This window comes from Sugiyamaella lignohabitans, chromosome A (genome assembly GCF_001640025.1).
Source record: "Sugiyamaella lignohabitans strain CBS 10342 chromosome A, complete sequence".
Taxonomy (NCBI): domain Eukaryota; kingdom Fungi; phylum Ascomycota; class Dipodascomycetes; order Dipodascales; family Trichomonascaceae; genus Sugiyamaella; species Sugiyamaella lignohabitans.
The window spans coordinates 5,303,471-5,318,987 of record NC_031672.1 but is presented as its reverse complement, the minus strand read 5'-3'; the positions used below and the strand labels follow the sequence as shown (position 1 = coordinate 5,318,987).

Here is a 15,517-nt window from a genome sequence, read left to right as displayed (position 1 = left end):
ATATTAGCAGTTCATTGTGCCTCCAACATGGCAATCTTGGCTTGGTAATAAAGATCATTCAGTCGTATGTTCAGTTCCTCGAGCTTCGCTTGAGACTGTCTCTCCTGAAGAAGAGCCTCATCGAGAACAATTGCTGCCCAGCCATTATGCTTAAGGCACTTACGTTTTTCGTTAAGGCATATTCCTTGTCGTCCAGGTAAAAACTCCAGACCCGCTCGTTGCTTAATAATTTCATGGTTTTCGTTAATAAATAATTCATCCATACCACATATGTCGCGCTTTTTCACCCCCTGCTCTTGAGCTATCTCTTCACTAATTCGCTTGGCTCTATCTTTGGCCATTTTAATGTACTTTTTACGAGATTCAAAATACGACAGCCGAAGTTCAACTTGAGATTTCTCCAGTTGAATCTGTGATATTAATTTTTGGTCCAGTTTAGATTGAATTTCCTCATCTGGAACACCTGGCAATTCCGTGCCCAGAGCATGGAACGATTTTACATCAGGTATGGCTTTCACCAATGTGGACATCTCTGGAGAAGATATACCCACCAGTTTGTTTATTCTACTCTTTATAAAGAATAGTCCATGTTCTCGAGAACAATATTTGGATATTGATTCACTCTCGGGGCTTACGAATGGAAGGTTATAACACCCTGGCAAACGACATTTACGTCGCCATGTGGGACGATAGCCCTTTTCTTGACAGAGTGGACAGGCAAACTTCATAACTAATTTGGCTTTAACTGTATCCATATTGATACAGTCACCATGAAACCAGTCATCGCAAAAATCACATCCTATCATCCATCTACCATCGTCTCCTGTACGGCATATACAATAGACTGTCGACTCCTCATCGGAGCTTTCCGTGTAAGTAACCGAGCCTGCTAACTTTGGAGATGACGAGCGCTGAATCTCTGTTTTGGGCTGTCTCTTCCTATATGGGCCCCGTGGCTTCCTAACAACTTTCTTTTTCGTATCTTCTGTTGTCAAATTGCCAGCGAGAGATGTCATCTCGATATCTTTATCTGTATCATTCTCATAGGTCTTGCCACCATTATCAATCTTTGCACTAATTATACCACTTGCAAACTCCTTTTCATCAAGATTGGAACCTGGTATACTTGATACAGAAATTTTCTCATCTTGTGGGGTTGAGATCGGCTGCCCTTGTATCATGGAAGTCGAAATAGCTGTTGTCATCTCAGCTGTCATCTCAGATGGAACTTTCGCGTCGCTGAATGTTCTGCGAGTATCTAATAGGTCGGTTGAGAGTGACGGTGAATTATCACCCAGCGGCACTGTTGGATCCTCTTCAGGATCTATTAGCATTTTGCTTATCTCCATGGTCTGCCTAGGGGGTCAAAAGATAGTAAATTTGGGTCTCAGACAGGCGAACGATCCGCATATTGCGGGGCGTGAGCCGCTTCATGGCTTAATGAAAGAGCAGCGGAGATCCTTCTAGGTTAAATCCAAACCTCTTGGCCTCCTTTACAACCATGTCTAGAGCTGCTGAAAATTTCAAGCTAAAGCTCCAACAGAAGAAGAGTCGCCGCCCACCACCTCCAAGACAATTATCAGTCACCCCCCCTCCATCAGCACTTAAAGGGCCTGAACTCCAACTTCCAGGTACTGGACCATTGACTGATGAGGAGTTTCAAAGGGCTGCAGCCCTCCAACAGTCTGTTTACGCTATAAGACAAGACAACAGCAGACAGTTGATATCTCAGACATCGCAACCAGCAGCGAACGAGTCTGCCAAGAGCCGAGTCACAGTTAAGCGAACCGGCGGAGGTAAAACTTGGGAAGATTCCAGCTTGCTCGAATGGGATCCGACCCACTTTCGCTTATTTGTTGGCAATCTATCACCAGGGGTAACAGATTCAAATCTTATACAAGGCTTCAAGAAGTACCCTACAATGTCTAAATGTAAAGTTGTCATGGATCACCGGACTGGGAAGAATAAGGGATATGGATTTGTTGCGTTTAAAGACGCAGATGACTACTTCAGGGCCTTTAAGGAAATGAACGGTAAATACATAGGTCTTCGACCCATCCAGCTTCGGCGAGCGAATACAGAATTACAACCGACGAAAGTCAAAGCACGGTCTAAGCCCTATGATCGAAAGTGATGTAACCGCCTACGGCCTGCTCGGCACAACACAGTGCCAAAAATCGAAAATTTTATTTATTCTCATCCTAAACCGATCAAAAGATTGACAATAATATAATAATAATATAATAATAATATGTAATAATAGAAGGCATAATAGAGCAAGACAGTCATAAAGGATACAATGGGTCGAGCAAGGTCAGTTATTAAGATTGAAAGAGGACCCTAAGGTGTCCCTAAGGTATAACTATATTCTCTAGTCTTTGATATTAGAATCCGAATCATTTTCAGCTGTGTCGTCCTCATAGTCAACCGCAAGACTTTCCCTATCAGAAAACTCTGAAAAGTGAATCTCATCATATTCTTCCTCACCAACTTCACTAAAGTACGATAAATCATCAGATTCAGACGTCCACGCCGCCTTTTCATGTACTGGAAGCGGAGCATCAAAATCAAAAGTCGATTCTGATTCCGGTCTTGCAATTTGCTGAGGCAGTTCCATGGACGTGAAAGGAGATTCTTTGGGCAGGCGTGGTAAGATTACGTTTGAAGACGAGTTGGAAGTTACCTTTTCAAGATGAAAACTGGACGAGGCAGTTGCCAATTTGTCGCTTTCGTCGCTTATATCATTTTCCTCGTCATCAACGGGATGTCCGTTTACCAAGTTAGCTCTAGAGTCTGACTTCACCGTCTTAATGTAGTCACTTTCATCAAGAGTACTCTTCTCCTCAGTTTTAATTTTAAGATCACTTAGAGAGGCATCTTTTTGCTCTGCCTTCGGTACTACCCGCTCATTGACAACTTGCGCTTCACTTTCAACTCCAGTTTCTCTCTTGATGACAAATTTTCCAGGACCACCATCCGCATGAAATGCGACGAAAGAATGGGATTGGTCATGCTCCAATTCCTTAGAAAACATGCAATCAATGCATAAATCAGTGTCTGGACAATTCTGGCACTGGTATCGATCTCCAGAAATAAGCTTCTCTGATTTGCAATACGGTCCATCACAATAATAACGCAAATTGGAGTTATGAGGGTCAAAAAAGTCTTCAGGATTCCGAATTCTGACAAAGCGATGAGCTGGGTGATTAACGGACCGATGGGGGAAACAGTTATTGCAGAAATCAAAATCCGGGCAATCCATACATTTGTACCGTTCACCTCTAATTGAATTCTCGCAGATATCGCAAACTGCACTATGGTACTCATTACCTGATAACATTTCTATGCAAATCAGAGTATCAGAAGACGGCCCAGCTGTAGGCTTAGAGGTACTCTTAGACCACGAGTCTGCTCTATTGCTGTAAGAAACAGAAATTTCGAGGAATGTATGACTAGGATGTGATGTGGAGCGTTGTTCATTGCACTTTGAACACAAGTCAAAATCCGGACAATTTATGCACTTGTAGCGGTTACCAACAATAAATGTATTGCAATTGTCGCATATGGCCCGATGTCGGACTTCATTCTTGACGGGAATTGCTTTGTCACTATCATTCTCAATTTTCTTGGAGTTCTCTGACGCAAGAGCTGTTCCATCAGCTAAACAATCGCTCGATAGGCCCGTAGACAAATCTTGTGCAAGAGGTAAAGTGCAATGTGGAGGAAGAGAGGTACCAATTTGGATCGCTCGAGAAGACGAATCAAATACCGCACAACTGCTAGGTGGATATGGTGGAGAAACCTCTGAAAGATCCGAACCAAAAGTTGGCAGTGAAGGTCCTAACTGTGAAACAATTGGAGGAACTGGAGGAACTGGAGGAACTGGAGGAATTGGAGGAGCTGATCCAGTGGGATGTGAAACACCCGAGGATTCATGATTATCCTTAGTGGTCCCGAGTTGCTCTTGTATGCAACCACTCACAAATTCCTTGAAACTAGTATTCTGGACAAGCAATTCCGCCAGCTGTTGCAATGTTTCTTCTGAAATCATCCCTTGAAGGGCTGCATCACGTAGGCTAGATGAACCTGATAGACTATTCACAGACAGACATGAGACTGCTGGTTTTTCATATTCTTTAAGGGTAGAATAACGGTTAGACAACAAAGACCCCACACCTGAACTAGTGGCAACATCAATGCCAATAGTTGAAGCGTCAGGCTTAACAGTTGTCGTAACAGTGGCTGTTGCTGTACTATCTCCTGATACAGAGTCCGCTTGAACCTTTCTTTTACCTTTTTCCTTGTGATGATGATGATCATGATCATGAGTACGAGAATGACCATGTCCACGGCTATGACCCTCAGCAGAACGCCGTTTAGCCGCCTTCGCAATACTCCTCGGAGTGCACATTGTCGGCTCCGGTTTAGCACCGGGCTCAAGTTTGATAACCAAAAAATCAAAAACTGCCTTTACACGGAAGCATCTTTTCAGGGAGTCAAAATCCCGTTTCTCCTCAAGAATCACATACTGTTGTTTAGAGATTGAATACCGATAGACGGCTATATTCCAAATAGGGTCAATGGCGAGTTTTTTGTTCACCCACTGTCTTAGCGTGTACTTATCCAGAACATCATCCATCGTAAAGGGCGATGAGATACGATACTTGCCCTCATATTCGATAAAAGCACTGAAATGGGGTGCCATGATTTCTAATGAAATTCTCAATGTAGCAAACTATTGCTTGGTCGCACAAAGCACACTAAAAACAATGTTATCAAATTAGCCAATCCAATTGGATCCAGCAAAATGTGGAGTGAGATGTCTTTGTAAGTCAAAATATAACTAAGGTGGCAACAGCAAAATTGGGAAGGGGGGCAAAAAGCGCCTGACTTACACAGATTACTACTCAATTAAGTCGATATATGTATGCTCTTATTTTAAGCACGTTATCAGCTGTGAGATGCTCACGCGGCTGATCAAATCAAAGTGGGGTTTACCCTCGCCCAAGATTAATGATAAGGAGTTCATCACGTGCAGCTGTGACAATCTCACCCAAGTAAACTTACTTAATTCTGTTCAATATGCGGGTTGAAACTCTACATGCAGGTTCCGTGATAAATAACAAATGATTTTGGTCCGAGACCACACACAATTGTAAATGACAGTGAGAAGGACTTATATTAGCTAGATGACGGTTTTGAATGAGGCGGATATGCAAATGCTGGATCATGAAAAGGTGGTGGCGTGAAAGCTGGGTGGACATACATGACGGGATGAATCATCATTGGCATCATTGGTATGTCAGGTGGCGATGGAAAAACAGGCTGATAAATAGGAGCTTCATAGTACGAAACAGGAATACCACTAGGATCAATCGCAGCAGGATAGTAATAATAGGGCGGGAAATTGGGCTGCATGGCCTGTTGATCGGAATACTGGTGATAATCGTATCGAAGATAAGGAAAATGCTGATTTTGTTGATAGAGATGAAAATCAGCTTTTTTATTAAAAGTCTCTTTCCTAAAGTCGACATAACCAGTTGAACCCTGATTTATACCAGAGATTCCCGGTCTTTCGATAATATGAGCTGACATGTTGTCTGAGTGAGCAATAACAGGTTCGTGCTTTTGACCATTTTGGTGTGTTTTAGACAAAGAAAGGTTGTCGTTGTGGGACACATTGGTCGTTCTTTCCACAGGTGTCGCCGACCTCGAATTCGAGGGAGTATAGACTTCATCTCCAGATAATAATGAAGAAACAGACGACAATGAGCTGGAACTGCGTATTATTGACGTTGCGGTCTCTTCGATTAACTCAGTAGTTAATGTAGCACCGGTTTGGTTTTCATTTTTTGATAAGGACGCTGGTGAAGCAAAAAACTTTCCTGAATCAGCGACTGTACCCGCTGGAAGCTTACTTGGAATCACGTTTTCAGCAGTTTTTTGGCCAGGGAGTCTGATTACAATATTTTCCTTTACACGTGGCAAAGGTGAAATGCATTGTTCTGTTTTATCATGTTTGTGGCGCCATATATCGGCGGACTTACCATCGGGCAGCCTGACGTGCACCACTTTGCCACGTCCATTACCATCCTGGTTATCGCCAAAAATAGTCTCGTGGCGAATACTGTTTTTCTTTTGAAATCTTCTTGACCGTTGTACCCGAGATCCCATACCTACACGATTCAATCTCTGTCTTAAAGATAACAGTTAGAGTCAACGGCTAATTTAGTCAACTAATATTTTATGTAATCTGGTTTGTAATGACTCGATCAGTTCCACAATATAATATTTGAAGAAAAAAACCTGCTTTCCAAGCAATCTCTAATTTTTACCTACTTCAGAACCACCTTACTTGTTTCAGTGGGTCGGTGGCCAAACAAAACAAACCGTATAGAATTGGTTACTAAAGGACTGGTCGCGAAGTATCGAAGACATAAGAAGTAATAAACATGCAAACAGATCTTATCTTTTGTGCGGCGTGGTGAAAACTTGTGCGGCGGTGAGGCTTGATGTCAACTTGGGTAAGGGTAGTCCATGAACGCAAGAAGAGCTCCAGCTAGGATAGTAGCTAAACTGAAGGAATTTCGTGAGCATGAAAGAAAATATGTTTAGGAGCAAGTCCATTGAATCTTGAAACAGTAACTGAACTATTTATGGGTTGGGTCTTTTACTAGTTCAAACTTCGAGTTCGCTTGTTGGCCGCAGCGATAAATCCAAACCTCACTTCGACTGTAGGAAATAAACAGTATCTTGTAAAGTTTTCGTCAGGTTCGATATTTGCTTGGATCTGAAGATGGTGTTCCCAGTGCTCAAGTTCTCATCTATAGGTTATTAACTGTACTAAATTTAGCATTATGATCTACAAAAAATCTTACTTTTCAAGATATGCGCTTGTTTACAGAGCACTGAGTTGGGATATGTCAGATCACATACTTCGCTGCATTGACGACTAGTGCTAGTAGAGGTGCTCATAGAGCCATACTGGGTATAGTCAGCAGTTCTGCTACGTCATGCTGACATTATCACAACCAACCTCTCAAATCCTTGTGCCCTAGGTTAGCATAGATGTTTACGAACCTTGCTTCAGTATTGTGGAAGGCTTGCAACGGCCCCTACGTCATTTCAACAGCAAATTTTTATGTCACTCTATACACAGTCGTTGTAACTGAAGTTCTAGTTTCAAGGAAGTTCCCTGACGTTATTATTAGCTAAAAAAAATATGCCCGAGTATATATTTTCATATACTTACTTCAGCCCCTCTTTCACCCTGTAATAGACTTTGAACTGTACAGCCTACTCCGGCAGTGTAATTAGCTGATGCATGGATTTAACGGCTGTCGGCATCAGTCAACCGCGTTTTGTAACTGCCCCTACCCAAGGTCTACTGCATGTTTCAGGAGATAAATAAATAGACGAATCTGGAGCTAGTCCCTGACAGAAACTAACAACTTAACCCAAAGTTAGAACGACTAAAGAAAAAAAAAACTTTGGTTTTACTTTTGTGTGTAATTGTTGAAAGTGGTTTCATTTTTATCAATTTGGCCTGAATCCTTTTTTAATAAAGCAAACTTTTTTGTCTTGAGGATAAGTTTAGCCCCTGACTAGAAGACGCGAAATTTTGGTTGCTCGTTGTTATACTTCTACATCCAGATTAAAGAAAGTCGTGCGGACAGATTAATTTGCATTCATTCATCATACAGTTGAGACCTGATTCCTGTAAACAACCAAAATGTCCTGTAGAAATTTTTGTTTGTCGATATTCCCCATGGTGGGTTCACTGGTTGCACTGGTGCTTGCACTTGTTGTATTTCTAGGGTCATACGAGCATGCTACTGGTTTGAAGTCCATCTATTTCATGAGGATTGATCTGTCTAACATATCGGCATCTGCTGTTCAGGGGATCCCATCTGATATTGCAGCTGCCGTAGACCAACAAATTCCAAATATAATGCAAACTTTGGGTATTAGTGATTTCTACGATGCTGGTACTAATGGTTATTGTCAGGGGACTGATAACACCACTGGCCAGGTAATTACCGAGTGTTTCACTCCTCACATGCCATTCTGGTTTGACTTTGTATCGATCCTGGAAAATAACACCAATACTGGTATTCAAATTAACCTTCCAAGTGAGGTCAAGGACTACGAAAAAGTGCTTCACGCTGCTTCCGTGGGTATGTGGGTATGCTACGTAGTTGGAATCGTCGTATCAGCACTGGCTGTAGTTAGTGGTATATTCGCTATATGCAGTCGCTTTGCAGCCTGTTGTGCCAGTATCATTTCAGTAGTTGCATTTTTAGCACTTTTATTGGCCTCTGCTCTTGCAACCGGTATTTTCGTTACTTATCGCAAAGAGTTCAACAACCAGTTAGATAGCTTTGGTGCCGTTGCCTCGTTGAATGGTGGAACCTACGTGTTGACTTGGGTCTCAGTTGCCGCAAGTTTGTGGGCTGCGTTTTGGTGGTTTGTGGCCATGTGTTGTGGAAAATCATCTCGTCGTCGCGAGGTTTACCAAGAAGAGAAGCAGCCTTTCATTGGCTATGTCCCTCATCAAGGCCCTTTCTAGTTTGAGATGTCACCATCGCTGAAACGGTTATTTGTCGCTCGTCACACCTGCCGACAGTGGAACTCTGTTCCATTCTTATTTATCTGGTTATGTAATGATATATAAAAATACATGTATAAGGGAATATTCACTGTAGTTCTAGATCTTAATACTACCTAGATCTTAATCGTCCTTGTTAATCCTTGGGGTAAAGCCGTCAGGCAGGTCACCATGACCGAAATCAGTAACCGTCAAAATAAAGTACCAAAAGACAGCCATTCCAGCGGTTGTAGATCGGTGAAAGGCACATCACCACTGGGTGGAAGTTTGTAGCGGGTGTCGACGGAGAGAGCTTCTGCGATGAGCAAACGGCGCGATGAGGTGCATTTTGGGATTGATGCCGTTCGCAGTCCGATAGAATGAAGGGCCGTGCTCTCCCGCAAATTACTTGTCTCCAAGATATAGTAGTATTGGCCAGTACTTCAGTAAATTACTGGCTTACTGGCCGGTCTTAACACTGATTGATGAGAAATTCTGTGATGGCTGGCTTTGAGATCACAGACAAATTTCACCCCGCATCAACAGTAGTCATCTGCATATAACAAGGAAAGTACATTGCATAGTTTTAAGCTGCAATGGCCTTCCTAGTTTGTCTTCTTGGGGCTTCGTCGCAGCCGCAGGTAAGTGGATTTTATATAACTAACCTCGAGTGGAGTGTTAAACTGAGTAGTTCTAATTTATTTCTCTCGTCCATTGATTTAGTTTATTAAAACTTTTGTTTGGCTCATAATGACTGATCGTGAAATCCTGCCCAAGGACCTTAAGCCAGTCCACTATGCTCTGTCCGTTTTTAACATTGATAGTCAAAAATACACCTTCTCGGGCAATGTAGTAATTGACTTCAAACTGGTTTCTGAGTCCTCTGTTGAGGCTATTCATCTCAATTACCGGGGTTTGAAGGTCACCAAGGGATCTGCTTTGGTTCAACAAGCAGCCAAGACCGAATCTACCATCGAAGTTACTGAAATCTCGTACGATGAGAAGGTCGAGGTTGTTACTCTAAAACTTGCTGAACCAATCCAGCCTGGCGCCACTAAGATCCAAGTGTCTGTCGACTATGAAGCCAAGATTTGGGATAATATGGCTGGTTTCTACCGGTCCAAGTATAAGACTCCAGAGGGCGAGGACGCTGTTATGCTCTCTACTCAATTCGAGTCTACCGATGCTAGAAGAGCCTTTCCATGTGTTGATGAACCTAATCAGAAGGCTACTTTCGACTTCAAGATTACTGTCCCTGAGAATTGGACTGCCTTGAGTAATATGCCTGTTGTGTCTAGCAAGCCAATTGATGGTGATGGCAAGAAGGCTGTTTCTGCAGAGTCTACTGCCTCTGGAAGCACCAGTTTGAAAGTGGTCGCCTTTGAGACGACTCCTGTCATGAGTACTTACCTTCTCGCTTGGGCTACGGGTGATTTTGAGTACATTGAAGCTTTTACCGACCGTTCTTACAACGGTAAGAAGATCCCTGTTAGGGTTTATACCACCAAGGGCCTCGTCAAGCAGGGTCAACTTGCCCTTGAGAGTGCTGTTAAGATTATTGATCTTTTCTCCGAAGTTTTCGATATTGACTATATGCTTCCAAAAGCTGACCTATTAGCTGTGCATGAGTTCTCTCACGGTGCTATGGAAAACTGGGGTCTTGTAACTTATCGTACTACCGCCGTCTTGTTTGATGAGCTGACCAGTGACAGTTCATATAAGACCAGAGTCGTCTATGTGGTAGCCCACGAGCTGGCACATCAATGGTTCGGTAATCTTGTTACTATGGACTGGTGGAATGAGTTATGGCTTAATGAAGGTTTTGCTACTTGGGTCGGATGGTTTGCAGTCGATCATTTGTACCCTGATTGGGATGTTTTCACCGGATTTGTTTTCGAATCTCTTCAAGGAGCTCTTGCACTTGACGCTCTTCGTGGCTCCCATCCAATTGAGGTTCCAGTGAGATCTGGCCTTGAGATCGATCAAGTATTTGATCATATTTCCTACTTAAAGGGTGCTTCTACTATTCGTATGCTTAGTACCCAATTGACTGTCGAGACCTTTCTCAAGGGCGTCTCTAACTATCTCAAGAAGCATGCGTACTCTAATGCTAGAACTGCTGATTTGTGGGCTAGCTTGAGTGAGGTCAGTGGAGTTGATGTGGCTGCTGCTATGGAAAATTGGATTGAAAAGATTGGTTTCCCGTTGTTGAAGGTTCAAGAGGACGAAAATACCGGTGATGTCACTGTTCGTCAAGACCGATTCCTCAGCACTGGAGATGTTAGTTTGAACGAAAACGAAACTGAGTGGTGGATTCCTTTGGTTATCGACAGTGATGCCAAAGCTGACAGCTCAACCATTCTTGACCAAAGAGAAATTACTATCCCAGCCCTTGCATCAGGAGATAACTTCTTCAAGCTGAACAAGGATCAAACTGCCATTTATCGCGTTAGTTATTCTGAGGAAAGACTCGAAAAGCTTGGTAAATCTATTAATAGGCTTTCCGCTAAGGATAAAATTGGTCTTGTAGCAGACACTGCTGCTACTGCGTCTGCTGGTGTCGGATCTACCCCTGGCCTGTTGGCTTTCTTGGACGCTCTTAAGGAGGAGAAAAACTACTTTGTTTGGTCCGAGATTCTTCAGAGATTGGCTACTCTTCGCTCTGTTTTTGCTCTTCACTCCAAGGAAGTTACCAGCGGGCTCGTTAAATTTACTGAGCATCTTATTACCCCAACCTTGAATAGACTTGGATGGGAATTCTCAAAGGATGACGATTTTTTAACTGTAAGATTAAGAGCTTTGATTATTTTGGCTGGTGGTACTGTTGGTATCAAGTCTGTGGTTGATGAATCAATTTCCCGTTTCAATAAGTATAAGACCGGTGATAAGACCGTCATTCACCCTAGTGTCAAGAAAGCGATTTTCGCCACTGTTCTTAAGTACGCAACTGGTATTGAATTGCAGGAGGCTTATGAGGTGGTCCGTAAGGAATTAGCTAATCCCACCTCTGTTGATGGTAGGGAGCTAGCTGCCTTTGCTCTTGGTAATGTTCAGGATGCATCGCTGATCAAATCGAGCTTGGGAATGATTCTTTCTGGAGAGGTGCCGGTCCAAGATGTGCACACTATCGGAACTAGCTTAGCAGCTAATCCTGCTAGTCGTGAGCAAACTTGGGAATTCATTAAATCCAACTGGACTGATGTTTATAAGAAGTTTTCGAGTAATATGGTTGTATTAGACCGTTTTGTCCGTGTCGTCGTCAGTCAGTTTGCATCTGAGGAGGACTACAACGACATTAGCGCTTTCTTCAGTGAAAAGGACAACAAGGGTTACGATCGTTCATTATCTCAAGCCTTGGATGTTATCAAGTCCAAGTATCAATGGGTCGCTCGCGAGACCACTGCTGTCGAAAAGTGGCTTGAAGACAACAAATTTTAGTTATATAAAAGTTTGTACTAAAAATAGTCGAATTAATGATTGCTAGTATACCATCGACAACACCAGTGCGGTTATAAGCCTAGGTAAGACCAGAGTTTAGAAATATCAATATGCGAACAATTCATATAAGAAATACAAATACTATGCAAAACAATAGGAAAAGCAAATAACAAGGTAAATAAACTAGACATGAATATAAATATAATGGAGCCTCTGCTACTTACAGAGCAGCAGTATTTCTAGTAAACTGGACTTCATCAACTCTTGACCGTTGTAACTGAATCGCAGGGGTAATCCAAACACCACAACTACATTTGCTTCCCTGCCATCTGTATGAACCAAGTTTGGCTTCACAACCAGGACAATTGAGTTTTCCTTCAAGCTCGCCCTTCTCGAGTTCAGGGCGCATCCATACTACTGGCTCGATGAAGTACGACATACACGAAGGAGGAAGAGTAGAGTTGATGGCCATGCCATTTCTAGGTGCAAAGTTGATGCCCTTGTTGTCGACTAAAGAAGTAGCACTTGAGTTCGCAGAACGCGTTTCCCGATCACCCCTTTGGCTGAGAGACCTTGTCAACTGATGGGGTAAGTGGAATCTGCTTGAGCGTTCTGATGCACTACCATTCACTGACGCACTTCCGTTGCTGGTACTGCTTCTGAAAAAGCTACTCAAGTGAGAAGTAGACTGTGAAGCACCCTGTTTATAAAACGAAGAGCTACCGTTTTCTTTGCTGTCCTTGCTGTCCTTGGCTCCCTTTCCAAGGGAAGAACCAGCAGGAGTATGGAGAATAAATGCAGTGGATAGCGCTAACGGCATAGCGCACTTCTTGCAGCGAAGCTGTGTACTACGTCTAGTGGTAGCAGCAAGCCCAGGGATTAACTGATCACCAGGAATAACAATTTCACAAGACCAGAATCCTGTAAGCTTGAGAGTAGGGTTCGTAACGCCTTTTAAATCCTCTTGTGGATTTCCACCTAGATCTAACTGAACCCCATCGGGGTGGTCATCGGATACCAGCAACAATTCTTGAGGTCTGGCTGTTGGGGTGCCATGACGGTGTCCCAACACATAAAGCAGAGCCGGAAGGGTATTACGCCAAGTACTTCTTTTACTGGAAACATTGCGGCCCTTATTTGCAGAGGTAAGTACCTCAGAACTAGTGGTAGTAGTAGATGAAGCCACAGAAGATGCGGTTGAAGATGTTGTAGTTGTCGAACTGTTGCTAGCAACAGTGTCAGGACTGGGAGGCAAAGATATAGGATCTACACTTGTCGTAGTAGAAAGAGCAGCAATTCCATTGATTAGAGACTCCTCTTCAGGGCTCTTATCAGAGGCCTTGGTAATACCACCACTATCAGGACTGGTGTATACAATATCACTGGGCCTGATTGACCCAGCCATGGCAATATCAGTAGCCTTTTGTTTGAGCAGCCATTGACGATATGGCGCCTTGGATTCAGATACTTCATATCCGCATAGATAAAATATCTTCAATTGGTCCAAAAATGACGTGTTAGGGTTAGCGACGGAACGTTTGGACTTAACGAATGTCAAAGCTTGTTCCGAAGTCCATACATGAGTTCTCATGAGATAAGCACAGACAGCAGTAGCTGATCTGGAGACACCTGCCATACAATGGACTAAAATGGAGTTGCCAGCATTGATTGCATCATCCATGAAAGCAATTATACGAGGGAAGTATTGAATAATATTTTCATCTTCGATATCATCAATCTGAACTCTCATATGCTTGAACCCCTCAAGAAACTCAGACTTGATATCCGTTTCTACCAAAGACAGGATATGAGTAACATTGTTTTGTCTGAGGGTCTTGGTTGCCGATAAAGCATAGAAAGAACCGAGGTAGATGTTATCGGTTATCTTATTCATTTGGGACGGCACTTTTGCGGTATTGATATTTCACACTGGTTAGAGTGTGAAATATGGTGCTACTTTTGGTATGTAGCTGGTCTTTTTCAATCAGTAGTATTTGGTCTGAAAGTAAATATACTTCGAAACCGTTTTTGTAATCAGTATCTGGTAAAATAGCCAAGATGTAATGACGTAAAAAGTTTCCTATCCAATCAATCTAGATAATTGCTGGATATAGATATTGGTTTTGGTCTGTGTATTCTGTCTATAATCTGTCAAGAAAACAATCCATTAATTGTTGTGAAAATAATTCCAGGTAAAGCAGCGAATGAGTCGAGATAATCTCTATGAGCTTTAACTCTCTGTCGGGCAAGCGCGCACGCAAATTGTTAAAGCAGCGGTAGGTGGGGGCAGGTAGATCGGTCCGACACGCCGGTCGGTTATAACGCTCAACAAAATAGGGAATGATCTTGCACTTGACCCTACCCTCTCCTATCAGGAATTTTAACTTTTAAATTATCTAATCTTACAGTGGTGTAGAGATGTACATACTAGGAGAGTAATGATAGCAGGTGGGGTTGGCTTTATATAAAATTCCTCCTTATTATCGTGGGTGTGAAGTTTTTATAATGATTTATTTTTTTTTTTTTGTTATCCTACCCATAGACTACTTTTGTATCACCGAGACCCATAGCCTCTATCCTTTTGCAGCATTTTGAACATTTTGAAAGGAGTTCCATGCTGCAAGCCGTTCGACTCTGGACAAAGTAGGCTAGGATAGGCGGTAAAATGTGACTGGCTGGGCGTGGTCGGTCAGCTCATTGGCTAAATGAGGAAAACATGACCTTCCTGCCTCGAATACCCGCTTGTATGCACGTGAAACGGTGTCTATTATATTTTATTCAGTGGCGTGAAAGGTGCAAAAGCTTCTTCTTTTGCAGATGTATTGCAGTAAGCAGCGATGAGATGAGTTCAGATGGCGAGCAAATCCTCAATATATGAGCCTCAAAGATCCCGAAACCTGAGTTTAATGAGATATAACCTATTACTCTGAATGCTAAGAAAAACAAATGCATCCCTTGTTGGCCGCCAACAAAACGAGTTATGAAACATGGACGGTGCCCTATTTCCGGCGGAAGAATCCAACATAAGCAGGAAACGGTTATGTAAGGGGATCGCCTGTTAGGTTTTATCGAATCGGGCTGTTTGTATGCATTCTCTTCAAAATTTTCTTTTTTAGTGCATATAGCGTTGCATCTTGGCTATAAACCCTTGCAGTCAACCGTCACCTAACGCACAAAAAGCAGTGCTGATTTTCTCAAGATGCTGCATTAATACGGTGTGCTCTACAATGTAATGTCAATCCAGCATGGCCGGTGTTTCCGGATGACGAATGTAAGACAGGTGAAAAAAACATGGGGTGCACTGACAATTTCTTCAGATTAGTTATTTTTCCGAGTACAGGCTGTAGAAGACCTAGATCTGTAACTAGCACCAGTTGAACAAGCTGCAGACCTGCCACGCACTTGCGGTCAATTGTTCCCTCCTAACCCGGTATTCCGAGCAGCATGTGGAGTTCCTTTTGGCTGATCAGTACATAGCTTTAAATGCACACT

The 15,517-nt window shown here is 42.8% G+C and overlaps 6 protein-coding genes across 6 annotated transcripts; 3 read left to right on the top strand and 3 right to left on the bottom strand.

Annotated features, from left to right (window-relative positions):
* Positions 1-11: 11 nt before the first annotated feature.
* On the bottom strand, positions 12-1,349 carry SPP1 (Spp1p; the record flags this gene model as incomplete). The annotated part of the gene is made up of 1 exon (XM_018878651.1): positions 12-1,349. One exon carries the CDS (start codon positions 1,347-1,349, stop codon positions 12-14), a length of 1,338 nt encoding a protein of 445 aa, XP_018735933.1.
* A 152-nt stretch (positions 1,350-1,501) lies between these two features.
* On the top strand, positions 1,502-2,134 carry NAM8 (Nam8p; the record flags this gene model as incomplete). The annotated part of the gene is made up of 1 exon (XM_018878650.1): positions 1,502-2,134. One exon carries the CDS (start codon positions 1,502-1,504, stop codon positions 2,132-2,134), a length of 633 nt encoding a protein of 210 aa, XP_018735932.1.
* Positions 2,135-2,371: 237 nt separating this feature from the next.
* AWJ20_1745 (uncharacterized protein) lies at positions 2,372-4,705 on the bottom strand (the record flags this gene model as incomplete). Its single annotated transcript, XM_018878649.1, has 1 exon — positions 2,372-4,705. The coding sequence occupies one exon, from the start codon at positions 4,703-4,705 to the stop codon at positions 2,372-2,374; it is 2,334 nt and encodes a 777-aa protein (XP_018735931.1).
* A 3,063-nt stretch (positions 4,706-7,768) lies between these two features.
* Positions 7,769-8,569, top strand: AWJ20_1744 (Uncharacterized protein YKL187C; the record flags this gene model as incomplete). The annotated part of the gene is made up of 1 exon (XM_018878648.1): positions 7,769-8,569. The coding sequence occupies one exon, from the start codon at positions 7,769-7,771 to the stop codon at positions 8,567-8,569; it is 801 nt and encodes a 266-aa protein (XP_018735930.1).
* Positions 8,570-9,337: 768 nt separating this feature from the next.
* APE2 (Ape2p) lies at positions 9,338-12,025 on the top strand (the record flags this gene model as incomplete). The annotated part of the gene is made up of 1 exon (XM_018878647.1): positions 9,338-12,025. The coding sequence occupies one exon, from the start codon at positions 9,338-9,340 to the stop codon at positions 12,023-12,025; it is 2,688 nt and encodes an 895-aa protein (XP_018735929.1).
* Positions 12,026-12,245: 220 nt separating this feature from the next.
* Positions 12,246-13,919, bottom strand: YVH1 (tyrosine protein phosphatase YVH1; the record flags this gene model as incomplete). The annotated part of the gene is made up of 1 exon (XM_018878646.1): positions 12,246-13,919. The coding sequence occupies one exon, from the start codon at positions 13,917-13,919 to the stop codon at positions 12,246-12,248; it is 1,674 nt and encodes a 557-aa protein (XP_018735928.1).
* Positions 13,920-15,517: the final 1,598 nt, after the last annotated feature.